Source organism: Platalea leucorodia, assembly GCF_965183815.1.
Source record: "Platalea leucorodia genome assembly, chromosome: 4".
In the NCBI taxonomy this organism is placed as follows: domain Eukaryota; kingdom Metazoa; phylum Chordata; class Aves; order Pelecaniformes; family Threskiornithidae; genus Platalea; species Platalea leucorodia.
In genome coordinates this window covers 31,915,882-31,941,702 of record NC_138826.1, presented here as the reverse complement: position 1 = coordinate 31,941,702, position 25,821 = coordinate 31,915,882, and the positions used below count along the sequence as shown (strand labels likewise).

Below are 25,821 nucleotides of genomic sequence, written 5' to 3'. Positions count from 1 at the left end.
TTCCATTACGTATCTACCAACAAAATAACCAAGAAATACTTTTACCAGATGTTATGATTTTTTTTTTTTGGAAAACATTTGCTTAAATAAAGCTGTATTTGCCTCCTGCAGTGCCACGTACTAATAACATACTGCTCCGTATTTCAAACTCCAGTAACATCCCTTTACAGCACAGAAATAAAGTTACATTATGCTGACGCTTGTTCAAGTGGCAAGAGATGACACATCACATTCAATTCGCTTTACAGCTCATGAATTATTGCATATTGTACCTGTACCTAGTTGTATCAATTAAGAAAAAAAATCCATGGGAGAAAATCCATCCCGAAATTCATTCAATAAAGAAACAGAGCAATTCTCATGGTAATTTTTTCATTTTTCACTGAAGAAAGAAGCCATTAACATCCCCGGTGATGTGAAAAGTATCACTGTAACAAGAACTGCCCCATTTCCCCTATGCTTTAGCATATTTTTGTTATTGTAACTACAGCTCTTCAGAGTTGTTACATGCCCCTTGAGCTGAACGATCAATAGCAGCTTGCGCAGAGAACTCCAAAACGCATCAAGAGATTGAGTGCATCATCTCCAGAAAATTTCAAGCCTTAGTTGGTTTGACTGACCACAGCCTCAGGCCCAGGCACTGAATTCTGGTGTCCCAACACGCCAGTGAAAAATGGAGCGCTACCTTCAGGATGCTCCTCTATTTATTTTTTTTTTTTCCCCTCCTCTTTTTTGTTTTTTTCCCCTTTTAACAATTTACCTGACACTGCCTTCTTTCTGCAATCACTCAGAAGAGTGTTTTATTACATGTTAAAAGACAAGATATGTATTGAAAGTAGCAATTTTATTTGAGTTAAAATTATTTACAAAAACCCAAAGACATACTTCATGAAACTGGTACAAACTATTTTTCCTGCCGTTGGCTTTTGCTCCAAAGATCACAGCTGAGAAATACTGTATAAAATAAAAATAGGATTGGATTCAGAAAAGTACTCTACTGTTCTAATTTCCAATTGAGAGTATTTACACAAATATTTACAATGGAAAAAAAGTTACTTTAAAACTTTAATTTGCAAGTTGGCCTCAAGTACCCTTCAATGCAGAGTTATTTGAGGGTCTAACACACAAAAATGCACTGCAGTTCACAGGGTGATTTCTCCCCCCACCCTCAAAAAAAAAAAAAAAAATCTGCATTTGTCAGTGCTTGACAATTAGTTACATTTAAAAAAAACTGTTAAACACTGAGGTAAATCAATTCCCAAACAATTACCAGTGTAACAAAGAAAGGTAGTTGTCCCTGCTTTCCCCCATCATCACGTCTGTATTTTATTTTCTCTTGCCACCTCTCCACAGAAAACTATCCAACCAATTTGAAATCCCATTGTAAGTGAAAATCTCAAAAATCAGAAAACTAGATGGGCAAAACATTCAATTATCTCCTCCTGATGTAGATCATTTACAGACAGCTTCTCTCTCGCTCTCAATACTGAGGTTTTTTCTTCAACAAAGGGGAACACAACCTCAAAAACTTTTCTAAGTTACACTGATACACTAAGTTTTAGAAGGTGATGAGAGAAAACGCAAAAAAGTATGACCAACATAGGATTTTTGCCGCTAATCAGTTACTTCCTTACAGAATTCCCAACAATCTGCATTATCAAAAATAGGAAGACATAGAAGGCAGCCACTGTATGTAAAAAATTTACAGCTGGCACTGATACAAAAGCACGAGTTCTTAACTTTATACATGGAGATAACACAAGATCTAAAAGCAGGTTAGATTTCCTGTTATTTCCCCCTCATTATACATAGAACTAATATTTTTATGGCTTCAAGTTTTACAAATTCAATGGAATAACATGATGTAACTACCTATACAGGTATTTAAAAATGTCGATGAAGCAGATCTCAGAACAGTCTGCAAATATTCAAGACCAGTTTAATAAAAATAATTACCAATTCTGTTGGTCTGAATAATGAGTGCAAGAAAAAAATTGTTAAAAAAAGTCATGTATTTTCTGGGATTCTTTGTTCCACTTAAGTCTTCAAACACAATGCTTTGCTGTGAACTAGACCTCAGACTGAACAAAATCTTAGCTATATCAGCAATTTAAGGCTTTGTGTTGTATGCATTTAAACTTTGTCATACTACAGAAGAATGAAATAGAAAGATTATGTCAGCTGGAAACATTAATCCCATTGGTGTTTTAGCTTCTTTAAAATTCTTTCCCCTAAAACATCCAAATTCTTTGTATTGAGCATTACAAAATACATCTTGAGTGCTTCCTCGAAACAAATTAAAACAGCATTTCAAAGTTTTTGCTTATTAGAAGTGTAAACTACCCTGGGATTGAATATCTTTTTTTTTTTTTTTTTTTTCTTTTTTTTAAACAGGGCACAACTTTTTACAGTTACTATTTCTTCTGTGGATAACATACCCTCAAATGGCTTTGTGTGTTTATGGGTTTGCATGCTTCTTGGAACTACAAAGTGTTATGGTCTATCAGCTTACAGTACATGGGCCATGACAGTTTTAGAACTGAGAAATAGTTCAACAACCTAATTTCAATCAAAACAGTATAAAAAATAAACTATCCAATCCTCGCCTCTTTGGATTCCAACAAATTTTAAATATAGACAGTAGTTAAAATCACAAAAGTATTTAAAAATTTATATTTTATGATTTTGGAATAATCTAGTAATAAAAAAGCAAGAGCAAATTAAACTCAAATAGGAGCGGTGCTGCTGTCCAGAACTTCTTTATTAGAACATTTGTTTGATACCTCAGTAGCTAAGCTGCCTTTGCACCTGGCTGGCATGAAACAGTGGCTCAACAGTAAACAGCAGTTGCACTATCAGCAGCAAGTTTTTCCCCTTGAAACTTGTCACGAACAAAGCAAGAAAAAAAGATAGGGAGGGTAAACCCTGCCAAAAAATATTTAAATACTGCACTGCATCATAAACAGCATGGTTTCTTTATTTATTTTCCTCAGAACCTTTTTCCCCTCATTTTTGATAGTTGCAGATTGATGTAGTAACTGTCTTTTAGAAAATGCTGAATGCATGGTTAAGAGACCAGGTAGCCTTAAAAATCCGAACACGAATGACACAGATGAATGCTCTTGGTATATCCTTCAAGGACTTCTTTCATGACTTCTTCTTTTGTCTAAGGGTAGCTCCAGCATTAGAGTGCCTGCAGCGGAAGTTAAGTATCTAGCAGTGTTCCAAGTATTCAATCACCCTAGAGATAGATTTCTGGCCTGTTGTTCCAACAGCACACTGGAAAATGTAATAGAAAACAGAAGTAACAAACAAGCATTTGTAATACCGCTTTAAAATGTTTGAGAGCTATGCTCATTTCACGATTTTAGTATTTAGAATTACATATCAGTAAAAGCAATTAGGTTCAGGCAGAGGACTGAAAAATGTTTTCCTGACCAGTCACAATCAAATGGACTGAAAGTAGCTTCATTCCATTTACTACCAAAATAATCACAGACAAATGGGTCGTCAGTACTTAAAACCAGAAAATCATCCCATGCTTGTCTAAAGGCACAAACTGAAAAATGCTAAATGCCTCTAAAAATGTATGGACTATTAACAGAAAACACAATTACAAAAATATCTACATACATTGATTTAAAATATATATTACTTACAGTAAGATTCATAAAACTGAGAAATTTTTTGAGCATTTCAGTCATTATCGAGAAGTCCCCTTCAGGTAAGTACTCCCTCACAGTAGTCACATTGATCTAAGAAATAAAACAATCTCGTTTAATTTGGGAAATATTTTTCCAACACACAACTATATTACTCTGCATGCGAGATGCAATAAGACAAGTATTTTCATAGCATTATTAAGATGGCTTTCGCTGTCATCTCTCTGATTTAAGTCTCTTTTAAGCAATACTCATGTTTCTGGTGTTTATATTTCCAGGAAACAATTACTAAATAATTTATTTTTTTTTTTTTTTAGGGGGGTGGGGTTCATTAAAGACCATTACCACCATCAGACCTCCCCAGGACCTACAGGATTATCAAAAACGAAAAACCCCAGCAGATTACTGTCCTGACATGGAGAGAATCTCCCTTTAATTCTCAACCTTTAACAATTATATTGAACTTATTGTCAGTATCACTCCAAACACTAAAATTGTATGGGAGCTAATCAGTCAAAAGGTACCAAACAGCATGTTAAAGACCATTTCTGCCATCATGGTAAATTTAGACAAGCCTTAGGGCAGGTCTGAACCTCATTTTCATTTGAGCGTATATCTGACAGGAGAGTTTATGAAGTTCTCAGCTGTTAGAGTTCCATATTTTTAAGTTTTAACTTCAGCTTTCTATTATGTATTTCCAATCCGAGGCAATCATCTTCAACTAATATGGATATACACAATTTAATGTCATTTCCACGGAGGACAAAATAAAGCAGACTGATAAAAAAGAATAAACAAGTTTGATGTTAACTTGCTTATCGAAACTACTGAAAAATAAAGCAAGTTTTTATAATTAGAAAACAGGCGAGCCAATTTTCCTTTGCTGTTCCGAAATAAGTTCATTTGTTGGCTAAGACTAACAGCAAAGGGGACAGAGTTAAATACTCAATTCCAATTGTTTTTGATAAACGTACTGATGTTCAGAAAATTTGTTTTGGATGGAATACTTCTGGCAACTTTTCACGAAACTATATACATCAGTGTAGCTTCATCAATGTACTAGCTCACATCGAACCCTAATTTACTAAACCCATTTCAATACTGCAAATTATTAATTCACAAACAATTGTATTGGACTTAAGAGCGAATTATTGACTTATTCCCTTACTGGACTCTCTTGGCAGAGACAGCCTAGAAGCAATGCTGTGTACGAGGCCACAATGCAGTCTTCCATGTGCTTCCCAGCATGCTGAAGAGCTGTAAAGAGAGACAACCGAGTGTATTGTATTCTCTAAGCAGCTGGTATCTTTTACTGCCTCAAATACAATCCTTCATTATCACTTTTCAGAATTCTTTTTTCTCAAACAAAATGAGCTTTTGGACTGAGACTTCAGAGGCAAGAATCAGACAGACTCCATACTTACTAACTCAGCAGCACATTCCTGAACAGAAAAACAGTGTCCATTTGCTTTCAACTCATTACGTTGTATAGTATTTTATTAATTGCCATTTTTGCCACTTTTTGCTAGTGACTCAGCATTTTTGGGCAAACCACAAATAGCTGCACACACCCGTTGATGGAGCTACAAAAAGGATGAACGGTATAAAGCAAGGCTGGAGAAAGTAATATACCGCACCTACTATTAGAAGATTAAAACACTATTAGACGATCAAACAAGAAGGACTGATGTTTCAGACCTGATACATTTTCCATAGACAAACTACATAACTCAGCTTAGAGATACTCAAATTCTTGGAACAAACTACCAAAGATGCAGTGCATCAAGGCCTTACACAGGTACCCGAGATACCACTGATGGAGTGAGAAGAACTCAGACACAAAGGAGATGGCGGCAGAAGCAGCATACATACAAATAGGGAGGGGAGGAAAAAACCCTAAAAGTAGCATGAAACAAGACCGATTCCTGATACCCTGGAAAACAAAATTAAGGCAGGTAACTTTCAAGGACTGTTTCAGAAGAACAAGATAAAGGCCGAAAAGCCATCCCTTCCAAAATATGTCTTACACAGAATGTCCCTAAAAAGGTTTCATTTTGGTTTTGGTGGTGGTGGGATTTTTGTTTGGTGTTTGTTTCTCTCTCTCTCTTTTTTTTTTTTTTTTTTTTTTTTTAAGAAGGAACTGAGAGAAGGTACTATTAAGAAAATAGAAAGTGCCACAACTTCTTCCACTTCTCATGCTTCAGCTCTGACTGCTCCTACTTATGATCCGTAACAGTTTCACCTGGGGGGTACGCTGAGGAAATCTCAGCCCAAGAGACTGCCTGTAGATAGGAAGCAGAGGACAAGGTGGGAATTTATGCAATCACAGAGCTCTTTGCCTTTTCTGAGCTCATCACAGCCAGACAATGTACCTTTATTAAGATCAAGTTCTTCGTCATCTTCTTCCTTCTTATCTTTCTCTTCAGTACTATCTGGCTTTTCTGTGGAGACCCACTGTATCTCCCCGCTTGTCTCTTGCCATTCCCCACTCTTATCATGCTGAGCAGTAGGAGCTTCTTTAATCAATTCGTCTGTCTGGCTCTCGGCCAGCTGTGCCGCTCGCTCACGCTCAAGGAATAGCTAATGGGGAAAATTTCAGGAGAATTTCTGTTATAAATTAAACCCTAAACACATTGAATTAATACTTGAAAGTTTATTTCCCCTTCACAATTCACCCCTTAATACAGTTAGTCTTCAATACTTTTCTTAACAATAGCCTTTTCTTCTTCAAAGGAAAATATAATTTACCCCAACACTAACGCTGTGCTCTACAGAGCAGGCCTCCCTCCCTCCCCAGTGTTGAACCAGTTGGCAGGCTCCTCTTGGGCACTGTAAATGGTTAATCGGGTTCTTTGAGACACAGCTTGAGGACCAGAAGTTGCCATATTTTCCTGTCCGTTTTTGTTCTCTACCAATCCTGATTTTCATTTCGTGCTAGCTGTCCCCCCTTTGCTCTCTTAGCTTTTCCCTTGATACGTAAAAAGCAAAAATTTGAAAAGAGTAATTTAAAATGACTTCTCAAGGATGTGACTGAACCAGAAATCTCATACTGTGCACTTACACCTTGCAAATTGCGTCCCAAACCATACAACCACCAGTTTTAAATACTGCTTTGCAGAGCTGTATATTAAGATATTTACTATTATTATTTTTATTGTTGATTTTTTTGGTCTGCTGCTGGACAGTTATTTCACATAGTTAAATAGAAGAACTGCTAAAAGCGTCCATAAAATTATCACCATTGAAATAAAAAGGCTGTAATATCCTTTCCATTCTTTTATTTTCGTTTGCATGGTGGAACTAATTCACCAACATTATTGGTGGATTTCTTTTTTTTAACAAGTTAGACAATACCACATTTAAGAATGCCGTTTCACATCCATAATCATTACATCCACATTTTATTGCTCTTATAAAGCATGATACTTTTTTTTTTTTTTTATTTAAAGTTGCAAACTCCCAAAAAGATAGCACTTAAAAAAATAATCTATAGAAGCAAAGTATGTAAGACAAGAGCAGCTTACAATTTTTACAGCTGGTTTAAAACAATACTAGAAGTAAACCGTTTAGGAACAAGAAAACTAGAAATAAACTGTATAGGAACAAGAAAGCTTTATGGAGCATGAGAGCAGCCTTTGGATGTCTGTAATAATGATACCACTGTCTTTTACCAGGAAAGCTGTTTCTGTAATGGACAGTACTGAAAAAGTCAAAGTTGTGAGCAACACCCCTCTTCCCCCGCTATGCTCTATTACTCAAAATACTAAACAGAAAAAAATTCTGACAAACGTTCATTGCTGAGTTCTCCCTTCCCCCTTGACAGTCTGATAATGAGAAATGGTAACTATTACGGGAAAAACACGTTTCTTACCTGCACTAAAGCCTGAACAGCATCTATCTGTCCAGTTATCTTTAGGCTGTCATCTCCTTCTCCCGTACAGAATGAGTCAAAAGAACATGACGTTTCCATATTGACAAGGCAGTGCCTATTCCGAGCGCTGTATTCTACTAGATTGATCAACAGACCCAATCCCTGCAAGAATTGGAGAGTCAAAGAGTTACACACATTAAAAAAAAGGACAATTTAGCAAAAAAAAAAATCTATGCAGATAAATGACTTCTTTAGGCCTTATCTTTCTGAGGACACAGGACTTACTAACGCACCTGTATGAAACAGTTTGATAGACAGGGGGATTGAGATTTAAAGAAATACGAGGCAAAACTGAGATCCCTGAATACTAGAACATTTAGCTAAATCTCTTTGTTCATCTCGCAGTGCACTTTTTCCCACCAAACGCAGGGAACATGGTTAGAGCTCAAAACCACCAAATCCTTACAGAAACCTTCTTTAAGTACCTCACTAAGTATACATATGGTCAATGAAAACTGTAGAGGCTGCTCCTTAATTTGGAGCCCAAGTAGTTAAATGAACAAGTAGCGGGCAAATCATTTTATGTTAATGTAACAAATACAACAGCTTACCAGCACCCGAATATCAAATCTCTGTTCTTGAGGTAGGAACTTTGGAACCTGAAGCACACAATTCATAGCTGTGCCTATCAGACCATCTTGTTCACCTGTTTTTGTACTACCCCATTCTGTAAAGAAAAAGAGTTGAGAGGCTCAATTTTGAAAATACTCATTTTCATAATCGTAAGCAGATCGATAAAAACCTTTTGGCCCTAAAGACAAATGGGACTCTCTTAGTCAAAGCATGCATCTTAACACTTAATACTTGCAATCGCTCATCCAATTGCAAAGACAAATTACTGATTACTGTAAAGCAAGCATCTACCATACATAATTGCTTTATTGCATTGTACATTGAAAAAACATTATCAGAATAAGAAAAGGGGTTTACATTCATGTTTTATTTGATGCTTTAATACAGAACATGCAAAATTTTGTTTGTTTTACCGTTATCATTTGTCAGGTTGAGCAAGACACCAATGATGGCCCTCATACAGTCTTCCACTGCTTTACCCACATGGTTAGTTACATTCTGGTGAGGCAGAGGCTTATTGTCTGGTAAACAGATACTGTCTTCAGCACGATTATATCGCTGGATTAACTCCTCACAATGCTGCAGTGCTCTGCAGGGAGAAGATGCAGAACAAAATTACCTCCACAACATACAGGACATTCCACCTTTATACTTGTTTCACCAGGAAAAATGCTCAAATACAGAGCTTATGCAGAATTTTTCTGCTGCCCAGTCTGTAGGGAGAGATAATACACTTATCACCTATAAAATCTTTTATAAGCTCAACTGAAATTGTGAAAACAAAAACCAGGAAAGCTTTGTGGCTTAGAGCTTTATCAGCTTGAGATTTCAAGAGCAAAAGTTAATTTTTCTTTCCAACTTCATCACGTGGTCTTACAAACAATATCTCCTCTCCCTACAAACCCAGCCTCTCATATCCTCTGACCACCAAGGCACAACATTATTCTGACAGTGTTATCTAAATCTTCTCTTGTTCTGTCCTCAGAGCTACTTCCACTCTGTAAGAAATAAATAAACAACATGTGACTTCCTAGCAGTAAAATCTTAATCTCATAACACTACTGGACCACAGGCATTATTCTTCTGCGTGACATTAGTTTGATGTTAAAACTGACAACACTGATTTCAATTACAAACAAAACTCAAAAGGTCACAAATATATATTGGTCTAAACAGCACAGTAAACTGTGGCCTCTTTTTTTTTTTTTTTTAAATTTAAAGAAACACTCAAAATATCTAACCTACAACCATGAAATTACATTTCCAATGAGGTCTGCAGAGTCAAATTTTCAGCTTAATTTGTTCTCTTATGAAGAGCAGTACAAGAGGGATGCAATCTCTGCCAGTCAACTGAGACCTCACCCAGATTGATAAATGGGTTAGAGGTGTTTGTACGAGCATCTTTGCCAGGCAGAACAGCAAAGAACAGAATTTCACTATTCTAATTCTTAGTTGCACTGTCAATTCTGTTATGCTCCATTTCAGTAAACACTTGAGCATAATGAAAACACAATAAATAGATGAAGCTTCCCAACTGCCCTCTTCTGTCTTCATATTAACTTCGTACGGAAGGAGCTGAATCCACAGTTTGCAGCTTCTACAGAACCAACAATAGCAGCACTACATATTGGCAGTACTCAGGTAGTTACCCACACCCACACCCTCACCTAAATTAACTTTAGCATCACTTAATGAAAAGCAACAGTGGAAAGCATGTATCTTCCCCCCCGCCCCCCAAATTAAATAATATTATTAAATATATTTATATATTTATAAATATATAAATATATTTATATATTTAAATAGATATTTTAAATTTTAATTATATTAAATATATTTATAATATTTAATATTTAGTATATTATAATAATATTTATAATATTATTAAATAATATCATTGAATAAATTAAATAAATATATATTTATTTTTTGCCCTATTATGTGCAGTGCCCTGTAAAAATGTCTTGTTACAACTTACTTAGCTGAGGAAACTATGAGTTGCGAGTCTTTGTATGCTATCAGATAGCTCTGATTTTCTGGATTATGCACAGTTACCTAAAAAGAGAAAGTAATATTAAAAATGGGACTTTTTTTCCTTGAAAGAGAAGCATTCCCTTCCACTACCACCCCACTTCATTCAGTTCCACATTTCTTGGTTATTATCCAGTGTAAACTCTCACTTATCATTGTCCAATATTTCCTTGGCATTTGCACCTTGTAATTAATCACACAAAATTGTAGCACTGAAGATAAAACCATCTTCCCTGATACAGTAAGTACAGAAACTGTGTGGCAGAATGTTCTGCCACAGAACCCTGAATCTATATCCTGGGACTACAGTGTCCCAAGTGTGTATGTATATATGTGTATGTAAATATATATATAAAGAAATAACACAGAATACAATTACATAGGTTATGTTATTTTTAGGACTTGACATCACCTCCACTTCTGAGAGCTTATTATGCATCCAACCATAAAAATCAAGTTTTTCCTTGATTCCCTTGACTGAAATTCAGAATCAATTTTCAGAAACAGTAAAAGTTCTTCTCTTAAATGTGTGTGATTTGGTGTGTTGATTTTTGTCATCTCTCCCAAGTTCCTAAGGATCTTACTACATCACAAATCACCCTTAAGTTCAAATTTGCATATTCTACCACTAAACAAGGCTCTTCTACTGTTGCTTGGCAATTCCATCTGTCAAATAGAAAAGCAGAAATTAGATTTGAAAATTTTTCTCTCACTGTTCAGAAGACAGGTAAAGAGCTAGGTGCCATTAATTTTTAAGTAGGCACCCTTGAAGTAAAACTTCAGCAATTGTTCAACTTTCTCAGTTTTTAGCTTGCTTTTACACAATCTTGAGTCTGTCCTGTTTTAGTGAAGGAAACAAGTTACTGCTGTAGTTATCTGCCTTCTGACTTGGGTTTAAGGTGTTCATTAAGATTCATTGACCTGTACTCTGAACCCAAACGTCGCTTTCTGATGCGTGGAGATGTACTGCTAAAACATCACAACGCTCTTCTGCTTGCTTACCCTATCACAATACCAGAAGAGTAACACTAGTAACAAATATGAAACTCAACAAAACAGGGCATTATAGAGAAGCATATGCTCACAATTCTTGTCAATTAAGCTCTACAGAAGTACCACGTGTTTTAATTCTATTCAAAGTTGTCATAAAAATATTTACCATCTCAATATACACACTCAACTGATTACAGGACTAGTTTGACTTTCAGGGAAGTTCTCTCTTTCAGTGCTTAGCCAGCTGACGTTTGAAAGTAGCAATTCTTAAAACACACATTGATTTATTGCTTCTAAGAAATACTGCTTCTGTAATAATGCGTTATTACTAGACACACACTAGAGAGTCAAACTCATGCCTTGAAAACAACATCTATAAACAGAAGCTTTTTGTAGGAACTTAAGGAAAAGCATCGTGCTGCATTCCGTTCTTCTTACCAAAAATAAACTTGCAATGTTGTACATACATACAGAACATAAAAGACATTTTCAAACAAACGTTCCAGGAACACTGATAAACATCAGAAAGTCAGTATCTTCTATAAAAAATAATCAACATTATAGTGTTCTTATGTAACTATATATTGAAAAAAATGGAACATTGAAAAGGTCTGGTTGAGAAAAAGCTGTTTTCAGAAATCCAATGCATCTGCTCATACTCACACTTTCTAAGACCCGTAAACATCTTTCTGCACCCCATAACGAAGCAACCAATTTCTCTTCATTTTCATCACTGCTTAGGTGATCCACACATTCTTTAACTAAACAACAAAAAGAAGTTGTTTTCCATTATGAGTAAGAGGTCTTCAAAAGCCAAGCGTACAAACTAACTAGCTACTCAGAGAGTTGCTATTGACCTTGTTTTACACTTCACAAAACTCTAATACTAGGAAACAATCATGAGGACATGATCAATCAGCATTCCAAAATTTTTCATTTCTCCAAGAAAATAATAAAAAAAAAATCCCCTTACAATTTTGGCTTTACAAGTTTGTGATTGTTGCCACAAATTACCCATCTGTATATTTATTTTCTACTGACAATGAAGAGATTGTACAGCACATGACTGTGTTCCTTAACTGTAATTCACTCTCTTGTAGAAGAGAAAGAAAGATACAGCATGTGCACTCTCCCCACACTTTACAAGTCTGAAAATGTGTGCAAGTTGAACACTTTCATCTCTTCATTCCTTCCTTTGTCCACTCCTCTGCTTACTTAAGACCAAGCTTTATTCAGCTCAAGAATTCCTTTTAGAAATGTCCCTTTTCCTAGCTGTGATATGCTGATCCAAAAAACCTAACCAAGACATAGCTTTAAGAAAATAAAGGAAATAAGGAAACAAAACCCCCGCCATTTCTTCTTGAAGGGCTGACTTCTGGCATATTCAGTTAAAAAATATCAGGCCTGAAAATAATTCTAGAAGACTGTAAAAGAGATGTTACTCTGGAGTAAGTGTACTGTATTTGTGTGCTGTGCAGAGATATGTAACACAGTGAATACAGTAATCTGCATTCTGTCTAAGCATAAGCCATTTTTGACCTCACACATTATATGCAACATTATACACATTCTGTTTAACCTTAAAACTACTTTTGATCCCACATGCAACAGATTAAAGTCACTAATATTTCACAGTGACTTGATATCAAACTGTGTACTTTATTTTTAACATTGCCAAGAAAAATACGTTTCTACTTTTAATCACAGAAAATGAACATCAAGAAAAGCAAACATCTTAGTGAGATACACTAATTTTTCACACTGTCAAAGCAGCATCTCTGATATACCTTTATCTACAATATGATCAAGACCACCTAGAAGTCGCAGTTCTTCTTTAAACCAGTCCCCAGCTCGTTTTGAGGTGAGAGACAGTAATGTCTCCATTGCCAAATGTCCGGTCTGAAAGAGTTAGGTTCCAGAATTAGTGAAATCATCATATGCAGCTGTAGCTAATATATCAAATCATACAAATACATGTCATATAAAAACCATAAACACAAAGTTATAGGTTCTGAGTAGAACCACCACCAGAGGGAGCAAGAAGAGATTGGCAAATATGCATATCTTAAAAAAAAAAAACCAACAACTTGGAACTGATAAAAAGGTACTTTGCATTTTCAACTTTTTCTTGATTTTATTAATAGCTTAGAAAACCTAAGCAGCCTCCTTCCATTTGTTTCTCTTGTTATCAAAAGAAACAAGTGGAGGAAGGAAATGGACAGATCAGCCAGGCAGGAAAAAACCCAAGAAAAGCCACCGTGAACACTGCTGCTCTGTCTCCCAAATACATTGGCTCTGCTGCTTATAGAATACATCTGATTCTAACGTAGGTATTTTGTGGTTTTAATTTTAAACCCATAGAAGATAGCAATTAAATGAAAACACTGTAGGAAATCTCACTATATTTACTGATTTTTTTTTTTTTTTTTGAGAAAAAGAGGAATACATATCAAAATTCAACAACAGCAAAGTTTACTCTCTGCAAATGGAAGTTGAAGAGATTTTAGGTAATCTTAGTTAATCCCCTGCAATGTTTTTAACCAAAACTGACATAATTTATAAAGTCAAGTCTAGAACTTGTTTTTCCAAAGGCCTCTAATAAAAGGCAAGTATTAATAATAAAACATATACATATGTATAAATTTACACCTACACAAAAGTGACCAGTAAAAACGTCTGTAACACCTGGAAAATACACAGGCAAATCTGAGCTACTATAAGCTTAATAATTTCATATATGGTACATAAATACAACAACGAAAGGTCAGAGAAAAAGCCATAAGACCTCACTAAAGCCAACTGAACGTAACTACTCTCAAGTTATCTTCCCTCCCTGACACATCTGATTTGCAATGCTTCAAGGAGGGCTGTGCTTATTCCGAGCTGTGCAGCATGTTCCAGGATACCAGTTCAAACCTCAGCACCTCCTGGGAACACCAGTACTCACCAGGCTTGAGTAAACATCCCATTGCCTTGGAAAACCAAGTTATAAATTGCATGAGCCCCCCCAACAGCTTCAGCTGCTTTCCTTGTTTTCAACATACCAACTTCCAAGGAGGGAAAGAAAGTTGAAGATTAGTCTTGATAAACAACAGTTATCACAGTTATCTCCTCTTTTTTGGAGCAAGCTCTGCAGCACACTGTCACTGATGAGCATATTGTTAGTGACAGCATTTCTCCAATGTAAATGGAGGTGTCCTTGGGTCACGACAGTGTTGTGGGGGACAAGAGAACACAAGCAGCAGCAAATCCACAATAGGTCATTCCTCCCCAAGTCGGCGGCATCTCCATTCCCCATCACAGAGGAAACAAAGGCAAAGCTGCAATTGCTTCTGCAACTGTTTCACCACCTGGGAAACTGCTAACTACCTTCAACTGCAACAGCCACTAACCAAGTCTTCCCACAGGAGGGAAATTAAACACACACTTGGTTACAGAGTGTTCTCATCTCATCACTGGGAGATACAAGATCCAAAACCTCACACTTTTAAAAACTGTAAGTTAAAAACATAATGCTAAAGGAGATGATGATATTTTAAGCAACGGATGGAGAACTTCCCTTCTGAAGCCAACCAAACGAGAAAGTGGTTTGAGGGAGGAGAGAACCCGAAGACAGCAGTTTGACAGGTCCCTAGCTCTCTGTAGCTTTCCCATCCTCTTCAGACGGTTCCTTTCACTTTTCTAGATTGAGCTTGAAAATATTACAATACAGATATCTAAAATCATGCATAACCTAAAGCAGATTGACAGAAGCTGATTAGAAACTCTCCTTAGAGATCTTAAGGGCTACAAAACATTTAGTTAATTTCCTAAATACTTTCACCATGAAAGCTAAAAGGCCACACAATATTTAAAATATGGTGCTTAGTTTTCCACCAAAGGGCAATAAGACTTCAAAAAACTCCAGGAGAATATAATTTGATATTTATACTACTGGGCATAAGAACACAATTTTAAATTTTTAATTTTTTTTTTCTAATAAAATGAATCAAACCTTGTAACCCTTCTGCTTTTGAGGAAAGCAATCCATTCTATCAAATTTTTGTGTAAATTACTATGAAATTTTAATGCCAAAGGTTCAAAACATGGTTCCCTTAAGCTTTCAGCCTTATGCTGAGAGTGAAAAACAGAATAACTTCTTTCACCAACTGAAAAGAGAAGTCATTTCTGAAGGTTTTCGTTATGATGCAACAGAGAAGAGCTAGCTGCAAGCATCAGCTGGAGTGCTATGCTGACTGATAGGCAAGTGCCATTTGCTAACATGACGGCAAAGATCTTCAGGTTTTGTCTTCTTCTAAGCCAGCAAAAAGCACTGGAACAAATTCAACACACAGAGAACTCCTTTTCAATTTCTGGGTTTACATTTTAAATGTTCATAGCAGTCTAGAAAAACAGAACCCATTGAATACCTGTTTGAGTACTCAAAAATTAGTCCGATCTAACTTCTACATAGTCACACAAACAACACTGGCTGTGGAAAGAGACAGGCAGTATCGATCATCTTCATTTGATCCGTGTACAGTTCAAAAAAAATGAAGGTGTAACCAGTTAGGCACAAACTGGAGTTATCAAAACACCTGCTGCCATCCTTCTGTTTCTCAGTGGATATGTCTGAGTCTGAAAAAGCACAGATCTTTTCTTTACCCCCAGAAGATTTGCATTTTTGTTAGCATTTTCTGCCTGTCATCTGGTACAAAACAGACATTACTTATTATATCTCATGACAGAGATCCGAGAGCAACTTTATCTTCTACATATGAAGTTCATTATTGTCTCAACTTACCATTGCTACTATCATAAATTGGAAGAGAACCTTATCATCTCATTTGGCTTGCATATATTCTCTAAACACTACATAGTCTCTGCTTCTAGATGGCGCAGCTGGGAGGGAACCAGATTCCATCTGTGAGGTACTACAGTATTCAACACATATACAACAACAGCTCAACGTAATTTTAAGAAACAGAGATGCCTCAGGAAGGAGAAAAAAAAAAAAAAAAAAAAAAAACAACAAACATAAACAGACAGACAAAAAAAAACCAAACCGGATGAAACTGATGGCCTGTGGTAATATTACTCTTTACTTATGGACAACATCCTCGTAAGACAGAGTCCCTTTTAATATATCCTCTCCCTTTAAAACCCATGCCTAAGAAAACCCAAAAACAGAATTACAGTTCATAAAAAACCATCAGGCCAGCTCAGATTCTGAATACAAGAAAAGCTCAAATAGGAGACAGTGGTCTGTGCGGCTGGATGCTTTAGCAATGAGGAACCTGTACCAGCTGCGCCATGCTTAATAAAGGGAGCTGTCTTACATTTTGCAGTGCAAAAGATATCCTGGCACTGACAGACTGTGAGCTACGTGAGCTGCCTTTGGTGCCAAACCAGCACTGAAGTAAGACACTGATTGTACCAATTCCTAGCTGATCGCCACCTAAAGAACAGATTTCATTCTGTGTGGTATCTTCAGATTGTATCATGTGAATTCAGAGAGTAAGCTGAAAGCGGAAAAAGAAATCTCAAATCCATTCTTCCTTTGCAGATTTCAAAGGCCAGAAAATGAATACGAGCCCCCTACCTGCACGTTTCATAGGGTTGTAGGAAATAAGGCAAAACCTGAAATTCTGAAACAATTCTCCTTTGTCACCACAAACTGATTACCAAGGTTAAGAATTATGTCATCAACATTATCTTCCTCCCCCAAACTTCGGCTCTTTCTACTGCTACATAATATTGAATTTTCATACCAATTCAGCTATCTGTTCCATAGCTAGAATTTTGAGGGAAAAAAAAAACCTAAACCAAACCCTCCCTAAACCGACAAAAAAGGCACAAAAAACTACAAAAGAAAGTGCCAGCTCAACAAGGCATATCATCTTTTAATCTAAGACAGAAAACAGTCTTAATTGCAGATTACTGGCAGGAGTTGAAACATTACTTGCAGAGATAAAACTCCAAAAAGCTCACATCATAAACAATAAATCAGACGCTTCTCCTGTCGGGTATAAGTATTACATGAAAAATGGCAAAAACCTAATAAGAATCTTTAAAACATTAAAAGAATGTATTACACGATGTTAAAAAATTAAGCTCATACTAACATCTGTTATACTGAAATATGGTGAAAGCAAAAACACATTACTAATTTTTGCCATCTATGACCACTCATCTAGGCAATCTGTCATCAATTCTTTAAATACACTCTTTTAAAACGACTTGCAACTTACCCTTTATTTTTCAAGCTAGCTTGATGCTAGCATCAAACCATGGCCAAATTTATTTTTAAACAAAAGCAGTTCACTCTGTTGCAGCTGAAGCCACATTCATAAAAAACAAGTATGTTTGAGAAAGGAAGGAAAAAAAAATTCATCCACATTTATGGTAATCAACAGATCTGCCACCACACTTTGGGCAGAGAGAAATCAGTTTCTGTAGGACATATTTTTATTTTTTTTTAATGGGAGAACCTGCATCACATTTCCAATTTAACACACGATACTCTTAATCCCATGTAAAAACCCCTATTGTTTGTGGATGTATATATAAAATTTAGGCAAAGAAACAGAGTCAAATAACCTAAATGTGGTCTTTAAACACATGGCCATTTTAAAGCGTTACTTGTTTTTAATTGCTACCTTTAACTAGCTATACTTAGCAGGAGCGAATGGTGCATCAGACAGCTGAAGAACATCAGAACTTTATCCTACTAACAGCCTTTTAGAAAGGAAGTTTCAAATTTAAAGAAGAAAATACTTGCAGTGCAGTCATGTAGACATAGAAGGCAGACAAAATGTCATGACTGCTTAGCTGGGAAATACGAGATTAAGGATGATGGTTACAAGTTCTATTTTACTAAGCATTCCACTACTGCCAAGGCTTTCAAATAAAAGCATGATACCCACCGTGATATTTTCGAGATCAAGATGTTTATTGTGAACAGTTTCACACAGTCTCCGAATTTTCTCCTTAATTTTATTCATGTCTTTTTCATTCAGCAGCTTGGCAGAAGAAGCATCTTGTTCCAATTCCAAAAGCCGTATCATCAGATCTAGACTAGCTCTGTCTAAATCCATGTTCAGACGATCTCTACTCAGGATGTACATCAGAGCTGCTGTACAAAGGGACAAATTCTTGGGTTGGGCGAGGAAAGAAAAAAAAGAAAAAAAAAAAAAAGAGTTTTTAGTAATCATGTTAGGCTGACCTTTTACAGTTTTTAATAAACAAGATGATTTACCAAAGAAAAAGCCTGACAAGTCCCAATCTAGGCTAGCACTTGCATGAGCACTTACTGTTGTACATAGATTCCTTCTAGCAAGTTACTAATGCATTCTCCCATCCAATACAACCGAGACATAAATCACTTAATACATTTACAAAACCCTAGTAGAAAAGCAGGGTTTTCTACTTTGAAGGGACTCAGTGCTGCAGACAGAATAAGAAACAGTAACTCCAGCAGCACAGTATTACAGAAGAGACAGATGGCAGGGGAACAAAGTGAAAAAGTACAGGGTACGTGGCAAGGTAGGTGAACATTCTGGTTCGATGGGATAAGCTGGTGACAGCACCAGAAAATACAGAGATCATGGGGACAGTGTTTGCATGTGAAGGGAAGGGGGAAAAAAAAGCCTGGTGACATACGTTCCGATTCTGCCAAGCAGGTCTGTCAGTCAATGGTTTACCCAAACCTTTCCAGCGTAAACACAGTTAATTTCGAGGGGAATTTTGCTGGAATTCAGAATGAAATACTGTACTCAGAATACAAACCAGCTTCGCCCCTGCCCCATCCCCATCAGTCCTTAACAAGTAAATGTTATTATCCTGACTACCCCTATCTTCCACGGAATTGGTGCATAGGGACCTCTTACTAGCTAAAGAATACTTAATCCTTCTTGAAGAAGGAATTAAATTTCATCTTCAGGAGGATCCAGAAAAGCAAAGGCAGAAGGTGACTGTCAGGAAGGGACAAATGACAGTGAGGAGATCAGAGCAAAGCTCTCTGTCCCTAGTGCTGCTGAAGTACAGCACTTGCACCGAGAGACTCATCTATCCAGGTGAGCTCCAAGTTATGGTGAAGAGGAGCAATGTTCATGGAGAACTGAGCTGTGCTGGGCACAATACTTTCAGAGACCTTTGACTATATCTGGAGGAAAAAAGAGCCAGGGTGGTGTGGAGTATGTGAGTGTCTTACTGAGTTCAACTCTCAAAGGTCAACATGCTGCATGCATCTATTCTAATTTTTTCTGTATAAAGGAAATTAAAAACGGAGACAAACTAATTCTGGGATGGGAATGTTGTACAGCTCAACAGGAGAGAGCAGGATTTCTGTGTAGTCATAGCAGATTAACATCTTGTTTAGAGTTCAGCCAACCACCAAAGCAATCATTAGCTGCTTCTGTTTAATTTAGAAGCAAGTAATAATCATACCTGGTTATACTAAGCAGTATCAGCATTTCCAAAACAGGATTAGGCAGCTCAGAGTCTATCAAAAGCTGTGTTAAAACTCCTTCCTGTCTGAGTCAAGGAAACCCTCAGGTGAATGAAAACTTTATTCTGACTAACTACCAAAGATGCATTCAGAACACTGAAGGAAGGAAGCGAGAGTTTCCAAATCTACACCTCCTTTCATGAATACAACCAAGACACGGGGTTGGTTAAAAAAAAAAAAAAAACAACAACAAAAAAACAACCCCAACCTTAGCTGTGAATATCATTACTCCAGCCTTGTCAGATGTAAGGCAGAAAGCAATCTATGCGGCTTGTCTACACAGACAGGGTATACATTGTTTTCGCTTAAGTTCTCTTAATTTTCTCCAATAAACCTTGCAGTTGTATAATTTTAATTATAGAAATTGTTTACTCTGGATTTACTTGCAACTGGCTTAAACTGTAAGAAATCTCAGGTTCCTGCAAGCAGACTCTGTTCCTTCAGAATGGCAGTTATTAAAACAGGACATGGCAACGCACGCGTTCCAGAGAAACCAGAGGTTACTCTGCTAATGGCTGTTCAGCCAATGTGGGACCTAATAAAGCAACATCTACGAAGAACTATTTTCTAATGACCAGCATTATCTAGGTGAGCTTCCTGGTTAAAAAAAAAGCAGCTTAACCCCCCAAAAGAGTTTCTGTCAACTAGAAACTATGCAGCAGTTAATAGAAGAAAACTGATGAATTTATAATCTGGGCTGCCAATATTCAGGCATTTCAAAAAGTCAGAGACTGTTCTTAGATCGCTACTCAGAAATGCTTCACAATACTCTGAAGTCTGTTAGGGGCAATCACGCTCATTTTGTAAGCCTTGTAAGTACGGACCAAGCCCTTGCCTGTCCCAGGCTCCCTTCTTTGCAATCTGACTTACTGGTATGCAGAGAGTGATGGTTCTCCCTCCACGTAAGCTCTGTCAACACTTCCCTTCAGACCTTCCACCCAGGCTTTAAGATACTTAAATGAGATCAGAAGGGACCCAAGCAGGGGACTAAGACTTTATACAGAAGGTTTCAGGCTGCAGGAGGACTGCCAGAAAAGCAAAAAGGAGCGGAGCAGCTACGTGTAACAAGAACTAGGTTCCTGCAACAGTGTATATGCAGAAGGCAGTTGGGCCAACAAGCCTCCAAACGCTGACGTGCAACGGGAAAATAGCGATGTTGCAAAAGTACAGACCTCAAATGTGAACGGTGCTTATAATGTGGAACAAACCTGCTTCAGCTACGTGCCAGTGATACGGGTTTTCTAAAACTCGTTTTTCTTAGTCCCTATAGGCAAGTTGGTTTCACCTTGAATATAACAACTCTACATTTTGCTCTAATCTTCGAAGTGTTAAAAACAGTTAACCACGGTGTCTGAAAGCTCTCTCATGCCCTACCATACACAGAATTCTGAGTTGAGAATGAGGACAAAATTGTTAGTTCAGCTCATTTTTGATCAATGTCCTAACCCTGCCCCAACCCCCCCCCAAACCAACCCAAAACAACCAAAAGAACCCAAGCAAACTCCCTGAATCCCACCCTTATGGATTGTAGCAGTGAAGCTGGTTTTTTAGGTGGGCTTTTTTTTTTTCTTTTCTATTCCTCAAGATGCTTAAAACATTCCGCTTCTAAACAAATGTGGAAAAGAAGAAAAAGTAAAATAAATAGAATTTGCTCTAGACAGAAATTTTATGGCATATCTACAGAGTTGTGCTCCATACTTCTACAGAATTCAAGAAAACATGCTAGTTGAACATATACTCCAGAAACAGCAGACCATTTACACCCACTCTCATCCCTGTCTTCCCTTGCTTGTTCTATTTATACTCCAGCTTGTGGGAACAGATGGTTATTTTCTAGGGTTCAGCACTACATTTATGCACTTTTTTTTTTATTATTCACATGCTGAAGACATTACAAAACCACATTTCTGTGCTTAACTACTGACAGCTATAATGAAAATATAGTTTTTATTTTAAAAATTAATAATACTCCAAGACCTTCAGACCATAGCTGAAGAGACAGAGTCAGTTAAAAACTGAAACTTTAGCTTCAAGACAAATCTACAAGAAAAATTTGGTGGAACAAGTAATTTTCCTGTAAATATTTTGGAGCATAGCTCCAAACCAGTAAGATAACTGGTTATTTTGTTTTCCTTGCTGGTTAAAAAAATACCTCTGCAACTGCTATTTTATATTCTTACGAAAATGTAAAAGTCCTTTCTCGGTCTATTCCATTGGATCAGTACAACGAATGCAGTATACACTCATATTTGTTTCCATTAGCAATGTCATTGTGGCAGTTTTCCCATCTCCAAAATACTTTAAAGAAAATATTAACAAAATAATTCTATTTTTTTTTCCCTCCAGTCCTTATTCATCTTAAATGGATTTGAGCCATGCAAGCAAAGCCTAGTGGGATTTATTATTCTTGACTTACTTTGCACTGAGATTTAGTGGAGAAATACCTGTTCATTTTGAACAAGTTAAAATTTTAGCCAAGTAATTAGTGAATGAAAGGGTAGTATATAAAGACAGCAAGCTTACACAGAGAAGGTCGTTGTTGAAGTATATACTGTCAGTAGTTAGAGCATATATTTTAGCATTTATTAATAGTAGTTTGATAAATCAGTCATGTTATAATACTGTATAATTTGTACCAAGAACGCACTGTAACTATATTAAAACATTGACTACCAATTTTTTTTTCCCCTGACAAAAGGGAGGGTTTCATCAAATATACTGAAAATAGTGAATATATAATCAATGCTTTTTGTTACTGCAGACTAATAATAGCATGCAATTTCCTTTTGAACTGTATGTGCTAGTTCTTTTGAAAATGAAGGAATAATGGTAACTGTTAAAAGACAGCCAAAAATACACCAAGCAAGCTTGTACATTTTCCAAGGAACTGTAGCTGTCCTCTGCAGATCTCCTGCAACTCAGTGGTGGCAACTGTCCTAAATAGCATGACTATACTTCATTTATTTCTAGTATCACTTGGCACTATTTTGACAGCCCACAAAATAACGAATGCATTGAACCTGGTTCCTATATTTTACAGTTAGCCATTGCTAATTTTTGAGGGAGATGGAAAATAAGCTGTTCTTCTAAATTAGTTACAAAAAGCTCTACGGCTTTTTCCCCCACCCACAGTAAGATGTCAAATACAATCTCTTAAATGCCTGTTTCTGTGGGTGCAAAGTTTTCTTCTGCATTGTATGTCCTTTTTCTAGAGCTATTAGATAAAAGTAATAAACCTGACTGGATATACATACCTACTACCCACTTGAAGTAACATTTCCTGTGTTCAGCTTTTGTAACAGTACCTCAAGGGATACCCCACAGAGGCATGGTTTCCAACCGCTGGAAAAATAGTATCACCCACAAGAAGCGTTTTCTATTCCAGCTGAATTGAACTCGTAAAGTTGATAAGAAGGAAAATCCAAACTGCTTCAGTTTTTAACTCTTTGGTCATGTTACCATAAGTAGTTAAAATTTACCTTTCCTAGATTTATCATATAACACTGCACATACTCAAGGCATCTGAAAACTGCATATACAGCACTGCTCAAGGAGACAAGCACAGGACAAGCACAGGAAAAATGCCCCACAACAGCTACAGAAAAGGCGATAATTCACATACAAGCAGGTCTGGGGATGAGCACTTAGAGCCATCTTTAAATACAAGATTTATATAAATATGAATATATTTATATAAATATAAATATATTTTATTGGAAGGAAATTGTAAATACAACAATAAAACTTCAAAAAAAGCTTAAGAGAAGATACAAAATAGCAATCCAAAGCACGGTCAGGTTTTCTAAAAAGCTTAAATGATTTTTACAAGAATTTCCAAATCTAGAAGCATACAAACAGCGCAAGGGGAATTTGTCATTGGAACACAGGTGCTCTTACTTTTCATTTCACTACGGATTTCTAAAACGGAGTCAGTGATCCCAGATGCACACTATACTGGATGCTTGACCTTGAATTACAGGTATACAAAATTCATACGAAGTAGACAGGTATCATCAGCCTTCAATGAAATACACAATGTATCCATACCTGATGGTGCTGGGAATCATCCAGTGTTTTGAAAACCATGGCTACCATCCCATGTGCTCTCAGATGCATTCGGAAGCTGGGCATGGCGCACTTTGTCGCCAAGCTGATTACACTAGAGAAAATTAATTCTGGATTAGAACAACTAAAATGAACACATTTACAAAAATGGCAGATAAACAAGTCTACAAAATGTGACCAATCAACTACCTCAGACCCTGACAAACTCCGCTGGGACGTTTCTTCCAAAATTTGTATAAGGCAAATTTCTAATTGGTGAACAGAGCAGCATTTTATTCAACAGTTCTTACCAGCACCAAACTATGTCTGCTTTATTTTAAGGTTGGCTAAAAACAGGATTTGAAAGGGTACCCTGAACTTGCTCCTTTCAAACAAAAGTTGAAATAATTTCAGATAGTTAAATTCAAAGTAAAATGTTCATGGATTAAGCATGAAGCTCTGATTTAGAGGCACAGGAGAGCTTATTATGGATCAAGGCATTATCAGAAATTATAAATGTGAGCTTCCATCGCTATTTAACAGTTATCTAATTGACTGATTAGTCCTGCTTATGCCTGACAATACTTTTACAAAAAACCCAAACATTTTTAATATTTATTGCTGCATTCATGGTTGATGGAAACACTACAGATTTCAGGAAAAATCTGACAAATATATTAGTCTAATCAGTGATCAGCATAACAGTTCTATTTTAAAAATGGAAGTCTTCCTCGAGTTTTCTTAGCAAGCTGTCTGCCATTTCTAGCACAGTGCAACATATAGACTATTAAAAATATATTGCTTGTAAATGTGGAGTAATGTGGGAGTGATTCTGCAATCAAGTCTTCCATGACTACTGAGAAATCTTCTTATAAAAAAGATTCATACAGCATGGTGTTTAAAGAACAAGTGGTCTTTCTGTCTCCAATCACAACAGCACCAGTTAAAGCTTACCTATCAGTTTCTGATTCTTTTACGTCTATTCCTATCCTTACACATTGATTTCCTTTGGAAAAATACTTTTCTTTTAATTTGTTAACTGAAAGAAAAAATTTTTATGGTGTTTATACAAGTTACGTTCCATGATATAAATTTGGAAAGTAAAAAAGTCAGTTTAAGATCTTAGGAAGCTTGCCATACAAGCAAAGTAAGTACACTCAATATGAAAAACACTCCTAAACTGTCATTACGACATAAACTGTCATTATTGACATAAATGTCATGTCAATATCATTTATTCTTATCATAATGTACATACAAACTGGACAACAGATTTCTTGTGTTTATACTCCAGCAACAATATTCATTGCTAGTTTTTGAGGAACATGAAGAATAAATTCTTAAAATAGCTCTCTTAAAAGCATGTAAAGCTTTTTCTCATCCACAGTCAAATCTCAAGTAAAGTGTCCTCATCACCTGTCTCTGTGGATTCAAGTTTTTCCTTCTCTACCATTTTAGTTTTGCTAAACAGAGAGGAAAATTTACAAGTATTTAAAAAAAAAAAAAAAATTTACATGGTTACAGAACATTCTGATTACCTTTATGTCCAGGGAACGGACACCAATATTAAGTCATAAACTTTTTCAAAACAAGACTAATATTTTTGATACTAACTTTCCAATAATGTGTAACTTGAATATTCAACAGTGCAATCAGTAGTTCAAGACAACTTAGGGAAGCTTCCAACTAATATTGAGGCCACAATACTTCCAGTGGATGCTAGCTATGTTATTTCTCCCCAGAAGATAAAGAACAGGGGGCTGGAGTTAAACAGTATCTCAATATTATATCTGTTCTAGGTTATAGCCAGCAAACTTTCCAGTCTTAGGGATTTTATTTTAGAATTGAATTTTGCATTAAAAAACAGAACAGTCATCGCACATACGATTGCACTAAACAAAGAGAAGCTATCAGAAAATATTTTTTTAATTTATAGCAAGGAAAACAAGTGTGTTGAAGAAGTCTCTTACTGTACATACTTTCTATTTCATCTTCCTAGTCATACTACTTTTGATTATTCACAATATATCATCTTGATGATTATTTTCAAATTTTATTCTTTATAGCAGAAGTGCCAGGTAACTACCCAAACAACCTTT

The 25,821-nt window shown here is 36.3% G+C and overlaps 1 protein-coding gene across 4 annotated transcripts in view; it reads right to left on the bottom strand.

Moving 5' to 3' along the window:
• Positions 1-703: 703 nt before the first annotated feature.
• WAPL (WAPL cohesin release factor) overlaps positions 704-25,821 on the bottom strand; it is a 73,454-nt gene continuing 48,336 nt past the window's right edge. For all 4 annotated transcript variants that reach the window (XM_082309645.1, XM_082309647.1, XM_082309644.1 and 1 more), the window contains 12 exons: positions 23,726-23,837; positions 18,096-18,323; positions 12,978-13,089; positions 11,854-11,951; positions 10,145-10,221; positions 8,580-8,755; positions 8,145-8,260; positions 7,534-7,695; positions 6,035-6,242; positions 4,831-4,919; positions 3,660-3,755; positions 704-3,279 (listed from right to left, as the gene is read on the bottom strand). In XM_082309645.1, the coding sequence (XP_082165771.1) occupies positions 3,214-3,279; positions 3,660-3,755; positions 4,831-4,919; positions 6,035-6,242; positions 7,534-7,695; positions 8,145-8,260; positions 8,580-8,755; positions 10,145-10,221; positions 11,854-11,951; positions 12,978-13,089; positions 18,096-18,323; positions 23,726-23,837 (1,540 nt within the window). In that variant the 3' untranslated portion in view covers positions 704-3,213. The remainder of the gene's footprint in view (positions 3,280-3,659; positions 3,756-4,830; positions 4,920-6,034; positions 6,243-7,533; positions 7,696-8,144; positions 8,261-8,579; positions 8,756-10,144; positions 10,222-11,853; positions 11,952-12,977; positions 13,090-18,095; positions 18,324-23,725; positions 23,838-25,821) is intronic.